We start from the raw sequence: 7549 nt of genomic DNA on the forward strand, positions 1-7549 counted from the left end.
AGCCAAGGTCATAAACCCCAGCACCGGTACGCAACGAAAACTAAAACGTGCAGTGATTCATTTGGGAGAGAATATGAAGGGCAAAGCAAGTGATGGGCCATGCCACAGATGTTTTAACAAGCACGACGGGTCGGGAGTTACATTAACATGCATGAAATGCTTCCATAAAGGTAACTCATTCTATCGCTACAAATGCGGTGTGTCGATTATTACCTACGTGTAATGGGAGTTGCTCTACTGCGAGCTGCGACGAACCTGATATCGTGATTAAGAGAGCGTATGATTTCCTCCATAACCAAAACTTCGGAGATTATAACTTCGTCATCAACAACTGTGAGCACTTCGCCACCACTTGTAAAACGGGGAAGGCCCGTTGTCAAAGAAGCGCGGTCAATAATGGACTGATGGAAATGGTTCAATATAGATATGGTTTTGTCAATCAAGTTGCGGAAATGCTTTTATTTTAGGGTTTGGAATTTATTATTCGTATAAATGCACCAGCATCAAAATGTTGGAATCCCATTTTGCAGCACTTGGGCCTTCACTGTGACCTACAACTAATCTCACTGATGAGCATGCGAATGAAATCGACAAAAAAAAAAAATACATAAAAAGTCGCAAATGTAGTTTGCTATTGATTCTCCACTTTTCTTTTTATGATGATATGACTCGTTTTTAGCTTTACCGATTCTCGATTCTCCAAGAAAACAAAAATCCTGAAAAGTGATAAATTTGATCCAAAAAACTAATAAAAACACTCTTTCCATTCCACTACAACAGATTCACATTCCACACTGAGATTATTAATGTATTATCTTTGTTTAACATTAAGCCATTCGATTCTCTCCACTGTAATCCTATGCCTTCCAACAATCATTCTATCTAACTATCTATCTATATATTTGCAGATTTTTTGAAGAAGTAATTACAGGTGATAGAAAGAATTTAAACAAGAGAAATGGAAGAACCCAAACCAGGTGATCATATCTATTCCGATCGCGGTTCCTACTATCACCACGGTATATTTGTGGGCGAAGCCGAGGTTGTGAACCCCAACAAAGATAAAAGACGAAAACTAAGCCACGGAGTGATTCATTTCCGAGGAATCCAGAGGAACGCCAATGGCAAAGCAAGTGAAGCAGAATGCCAAAAATGTCTCCACAAGGCCGATCATATGGGAGTTGTGTTAACATGCATCGATTGCTTCCTGAAAGAAAAACGGCTCCATCGCTACGAATACGATGTGTCGTTAATTACCTTTAATACTACGAGAAACGGGAGCTGCTCCACTTCCAGCTGCGATGAGTCTGATGTGGTAATTAAGAGAGCGTTTGATTTCTTCCATAACCAAAGCTTCGGAGATTATAACTATTACTTCAACAACTGCGAGCACTTCGCGACGGCGTGTAAAACTGGGAAGGCCCGTTGCAATCAGGCCGCGTTGGGAGCAGGAGTGGCCGGTGTCGTCGTTTATAAAGTTGCGAGACGAGTTACAAAGGGTATATTGTGGTAGGATTTAGTTCACTAATCATGGGGGGGAAATGCATCCATTAACTGATGAAAATGCTTCAAAATGTGCTTTCTCTATCTTGTACCCAGAATTAATAGTGTCTCTTGTACTCCCAAAGCAATACAAATACATGTTAGACTATATTAATTAATGCTTCGTGCATGTGTTCCTTTACATGAAATAAACAAATGTCAAATGCATAAACGGCCACAATTACATCTCTTTAAGAAGTTTCCTCTAACTTTTGACACCCAACTTTTAACGCTCTCAAAATTTTTATAAAGACGTCAATAATTTTCCCTTAATTATTGACAATATTCATACATTTTACCCATGTAGTTATTAGAACTCAGGACTTTAAAAAATAATATTTCTTTTATCTAATGTAACCACTTAATGACATTATCAAGCATGCCACCTATTGGAAGACTAGCAAAAATTGCCGAGTCTAAGGAAACGTGGCAAAGATCACATGAAATAGGCTAATTCAACCTTGATTCACAAAATTAAAATAAAGTTTATTTAGACTTGGTTATATATTATTTATTTTATGTTAAAGTCCGTGACTTCCCACCTTATTCAAGTCTTCCGTCGTGGCTTTTTAAGCAGTCAAACCCTCGACAAATCTCATAAATCTATTAACCCTACCACCAAAATTTTCATATCAAACGCACAAACCAATCAATTCTTTCATAATTTTTCTTTTAAGCTAATGGCTTCCTCTAAAGTTACTAATAACTTCACTGTTACATTCATTTCCGCCATTGTTTTGCTTATGAGCTTTCAACATGTTTTGGCCATCAGAACTCTAGATGAAGAAGATGAAGTCCCCTCATTCAACGTGAATCTTATACTTCAATCACTTCAAAGGGGTCCGGTGCCGCCGTCGGCCGGGAATCCATGCACGAATATACCTGGACGCAGCCGCGGACAGTGCACGTTGACTGAAATGAATACTATTGGTGGCCGCTTGGCTGCTTATCATGCTGCACCGCCGGCGTTTCCGGAGCTCGTAATGAAATTCGCTTCAGCATCGGCCGGTAGTAATGGAAGTGATAAAAAATAAGAATTTTTTTTCAGCAGCTTTGACTTTTCTCATGTGATGTATTATATAACATACAACTTCACCCACAACAATATTCCTTGAAATAACAAATGTATTTGTTGTGAAAATCATCAAATCTAATGTTAAACAATTCATTTACTGATATTTTTTTAAATTTTTTATTGTTTTAATATAAATTTCATATGAATTATGTTACACATCTAGCTTGAAAATTTCAGTTTAAAATTAGATTAGAGATTATATAATCATATTTGATATTTATGCATGTGCATAATAGAGGGAATTCAGTATTACAAAATTCAAGACGTCAATCTTTATTCATTCTATCATTTTTTTCTCGGAAAAACATTTATTGTATCATGATTTATTAAAAATATTAAACCCATTAAAACATATTTAAAATACAATAATAATTTGTAATATGTACATTACATATCAACCGTGAACAATGCTCGGTGTCTTTCAATGCGTTAGCAGGGTGCATCACGCCTAATACTCTCGTAGTGCGAGAGGAAATTAAAAGCACTTGGTTTACGTTGATCAAAGGGGTCTGTTGACTGTTGGTGTTTCATGGCAAAATTATGGTACCAAACGAATCAGCATTAAGAACTTTATTACTCCGAGAATTCCATGGATCAAAAATAGGGGGACATTCAAGAATAAACCGATCACTGTCGGCAATTTTTTATTGGAAAAACATTACACTCGAAAACTATTATTAGGTAAAACATTTGTGCTAAAGGATGACTTTCAATGTTTCTTTCCCAATGATAATATCCAAGCCCTTTGAAGAATTATAATGTATTATTTGTGTTTTAGAAGATGTCTTTTCAATGATATTCTTTAGTATTAAAAATATTTTAGAAATGTAGTATTATTGACCGTTATTATATGTTTTGATCGTTTTTTAAAACAAACAATCCATTAATTTCATACTAAATTCAAGTCATTTCATAGACTAAACTTTGATACATTATTTTATATATAAAATATATGGTAACTACGGCCTTTCTTCAAATATATATATATATATATATATATTGTAATTTCTTAATTAATAATATTTGAAAATGTAATTGTTTCTCTTTTTATTTTATTTTTTTACATAATTTTCTTGTTTCTATATCTTTTATTATTGATGATAAGAAGATTATGTAATAATAATAATAATAATAATAATAATAAATTGATATTAAAGTTTGTACTTAGGGTAGCTGAAGTGGACAGTTTATTTTAAATGATGAGATCATTTTATGTCTCAAAAGATGTGCATGTTTGTACTATTTTTTTAAAATGAGGTCTCTGAAACATTTTATAAAAAGGATTTATTTGTCAAATTTAAAATTATGAGAGATATATGAATTTTTTTTTACTAAAATTCACTATAAAAATGATTAAATATACTATCAAAATCTTTGGTTGCAACTTTCTCTGTCATTTTCCCGAAAACCAAACTAAAATTTTATTTTTCCTTCAAACAAAAATATTGTTAGAACATAAAGGTGAGAAATTTTGAGATCATGTCAAGTCACACTTATACATAAATGAGCCTATTTTCATCTGTCTTGTATTTCTTTGATAGCCAGAATTCATATTTCAAAATAATAGGTGAGAATTTAAACACTTCACGTTTGAAACCGACATGAAGTTCAATGGTGTGCGGAGACTAGTTAATTCTCTTTAGACAGTTTGATAGAGAGCAAGTGGGAAGAGACTGCTTAATTGCTCACAACTATGGCTTCAGGCTTAACTTATTGCAACCGGTCATTTTATGAATGTGTTGGGTCATTTAAACACAATATTTATTGGGTTTTCACCTATCAAACATGGTTGCTAATTCATATATTTAATATATTCATATATTATTGTGATCATATTTATTTTACTTTTTTATATAGTGTAGGAGAAATAAAACATTTTATAATCAAAATTATAACATTTTCATATATCTTATTTAGAATTTTTGTTTGCATAAAAATTATTTTATATATTGTTGGTGGGGTATTAAATAATATTATTTTTTTATTAATTTTGGATAAATATAAGATAATATATGTTCAAATATAACTTTTAATTATTTGATATTAATCGTTCACGCCTTATTACTTATAGTGCTCAAAATCAAGACTTCAAAGAATAATATGATATATATATATATATACTGAGATTGCTTTGTTTAAGGAATAATATTTGAATAGGTATATTTATGAATTTAGAGTCTACCCTTTCAGCTCAACGTGTTTTGGAGTGAGATTGTTTTTTTTTATTGGCATAGACGAAGTGAATGGAAAAGACGCGTGTGTGTATGTATATGTACACACGATCTTTTGTAATCTTATTTTCTTTGCGAGAAAGAGAGAGATTGTGTTTGGCTATAAAAGAAAGAAAATGCGGCAACACCTGATGCAGACGCAACCCATGGTTGCAGCTTATTATCCCAACAATGTTACTACTGTACATATTCAACAGGTCCTCCCTTCCCTTCCCTTACCCCCCCCCCCCATCCCTCTCTCTTGATCTGTCTGTATGTGGAGTATTTTTATTCTCTTACAGTCATATTTCTGGTTATTTTTTAGTTTCTTTGATTAGTATAAGCTGTAGTCTTCTTCCTGTTGCCTGTAAAAGCTGCTATCATCTTTCTCCTCTTGTTTGATGACTGTTGGTTTAAGGTTTTAATTGTGCATGTGTGTGTATACATATATATATATATATATATATCTGTTATTCATGCTGCTAAGGACTTGCCTTCAGTTTGCACCAAGTTATTCATGTTTACATTCGAGCAGTTTTCTCGCATTTATCAAGTAATGAGATGCTTAACACTTGAGACGTTTTTTTCCTGAGCTGATGATCTTAGTAAGTTAGTGTAATGCTGGTGGTGCTGTTTAAATTACTTGGTTATGAATCAAACCGGTCTTCTGCTCGGTTGATTTCGAAAGGAACTTTAACTCGGATTCTAAGAAACTATATACAAACATCTTCTTTCCAATTCATTGCTGCATGTTACTTTCGATGAACTTCACTTTTATGCATGCAGTACCTCAACGAGAACAAGGCGTTGATCTTAAAGATTGTTGAGAGCCAGAATTCCGGAAAATTGAGCGAATGTGCTGAGTAAGTGCTGATTAACAGTCCTTGGCTTGCAATATCTTAATGCTCAATGGCTTGTTATAATCCAACGATAAAGTACTTGTAAAGATATTTGTGGTTGATGTCATAGAAAGGTTACTAACTAGCTCTGAATATTGTAGGAACATAGCAAGGCTGCAGCAAAATCTCATGTACTTGTCCGCAGTTGCAGATTCTCAACCGCAACCGCCCCCACTTCACGCTCAGGTACAAGCTCAACCGATGACGCCGCATTCACTTATGGCCTCACAGGCTTCGATGTTGTATGCTCCGCAACCATTTTCAGCCCTGCAACAGCAACAGCAAGCGTTGCTCAGTCAGGTTGGCATGAGCTCCGGCGGATGCACAGGCCATAACATACTGCAAAGTGAAGCTAGCACTGCAGGCGGCAGTGGAGGAGCACTCGGGGACGCAGGGTTTCCGGATTTTGTGCGTGTCTCTTCTGGAGTAGGCATGCTCCGTGGAAGCAAGCTAGATATGGGGAGTTCCGTCGTGCCACCCGAAGGTCAGTAGGATGAAAAGGGTGAAACCCTTTACTAAAAAAACAGCTGATGATGGGAATTGAGAGTTGGTTATGGAGATGGAAGTATTATTGAAAGAGATCATAAGACTTTGCAAGTTTTAATTGTTACAATCATAATATAGTAATTTGGCTTGTTTTTCATCTCTTTTTGGCAAAATCGAACTTTAGATTATCGATCGGATATCGTAATATATATATTCAGTATGAAACTATGTATCTTCCTGCAGAAATTCTAGTTATAGAAACAAGTACTTATGCTAAAAAAAAAATATTTCTTGGTTAGTTGAACGATTTATGCCCGAACTTCGTACAACTTGAGCTAGATTCGATTTAATTGCACCCGTAATCATACAAAAATATAAGGAGATTGAAATTCAAACAAATTCTCTGAAACCCCTCTCCAAGCAAAGCTTTCATCCAAAAATTCCAGTGAAGACATATCATACGGAAATGTCTCCGATAAATTCAGATCATCGATCTTTGCAAGCGAATCGGCTTGGAAATTGGGAATATTATGAACTTGATTTGCTTCCTCAGTAATTGAGCAAGGCTCTCTAATCTCAGAGTTTTTGCCAGTGAGTTGTTGAACAACTGCCCGAAACTCTGCTTCATTGCATGCTTTAACCATCACCGGAGTCGAAATATATTTGATTTTGATGGGGTTTTTCTTGGGTTTTACGGTTTTTTGAGCTTTATCACAATGATAATCTCTAAGTTTCCCCATGTTTTTGCACTCAGATATCCGGTTTTGGTTTGGTTACTTAGAAATGCCTTGTTTTTGTAGGCAATGGCGTGCGGAAGAGATGAAGACACAGCTTTCTGTTCGGGGAAAGACTATCATGGGAAGTGGCAAAATTGACCGTGACAAAAATAGAAAATTGGTTTTCAAAGACTCCCAAACTGACTGTTTGGGGAGTGGGAAAATTCTCTTGTTTTCCCGAATTGTCTGCTCAAACTCAGAGTTAGAAACTGGACAAATTAAGTTGGTTTGTTTGACTTAAAAGTAAAAGATAGTAGGATTAATTTTGTCACGCACGTTTGTTTCAAACTAGATATTTAATTGTTTATTTTATTACTACCTCATTAGTTATTGTTGTTGTCATATTTGACCCGGAATGTGCATTTTGGTATCTTTATTATCAAGGCATCAAAGGGCTCTAAGTCCAGTCAAAGGTCAACATTCCCCACAAATTAGTTTATTAATTGGAGTTTTCTTTTAATATAATAATGAGATATTGTTGTCGTGAATGATTTATTTTTAGTCTTTGGAGACGGAAAGAAAATAAAAGAAATTTATTGGTGACCCCTAAATGATTAACTT

At 34.7% G+C, this 7549-nt stretch overlaps 2 protein-coding genes across 2 annotated transcripts; both read left to right on the forward strand.

Moving 5' to 3' along the window:
• The first annotated feature begins 958 nt into the window (after positions 1-958).
• On the forward strand, positions 959-1513 carry LOC120162447. Its single transcript, XM_039172598.1, has one exon. The coding sequence runs from the start codon at positions 959-961 to the stop codon at positions 1511-1513; it is 555 nt and encodes a 184-aa protein (XP_039028529.1).
• Positions 1514-4964: 3451 nt separating this feature from the next.
• Positions 4965-6297, forward strand: LOC120162008 (GRF1-interacting factor 1-like). Its single transcript, XM_039172201.1, has 3 exons — positions 4965-5045; positions 5614-5690; positions 5828-6297. The coding sequence occupies exons 1-3, from the start codon at positions 4965-4967 to the stop codon at positions 6216-6218; spliced, it is 549 nt and encodes a 182-aa protein (XP_039028132.1). The 3' UTR covers positions 6219-6297.
• The last annotated feature ends 1252 nt before the right edge of the window (positions 6298-7549 follow it).

This window comes from Hibiscus syriacus, unplaced genomic scaffold (assembly GCF_006381635.1).
Source record: "Hibiscus syriacus cultivar Baekdansim isolate YM2019G1 unplaced genomic scaffold, ASM638163v2 tig00111402_pilon, whole genome shotgun sequence".
In the NCBI taxonomy this organism is placed as follows: Eukaryota; Viridiplantae; Streptophyta; class Magnoliopsida; order Malvales; family Malvaceae; genus Hibiscus; species Hibiscus syriacus.

Coding starts and splice junctions, on each gene's coding strand:
- LOC120162447 (XM_039172598.1), top strand. CDS start 959: ATGGAAGAACCCAAACCAGGTGATCATATCTATTCCGATCGCGGTTCC.
- LOC120162008 (XM_039172201.1), top strand. CDS start 4,965: ATGCGGCAACACCTGATGCAGACGCAACCCATGGTTGCAGCTTATTAT. Junction 5,046..5,613: donor CTACTGTACATATTCAACAG/GTCCTCCCTTCC, acceptor TTATGCATGCAG/TACCTCAACGAGAACAAGGC. Junction 5,691..5,827: donor AAATTGAGCGAATGTGCTGA/GTAAGTGCTGAT, acceptor TGAATATTGTAG/GAACATAGCAAGGCTGCAGC.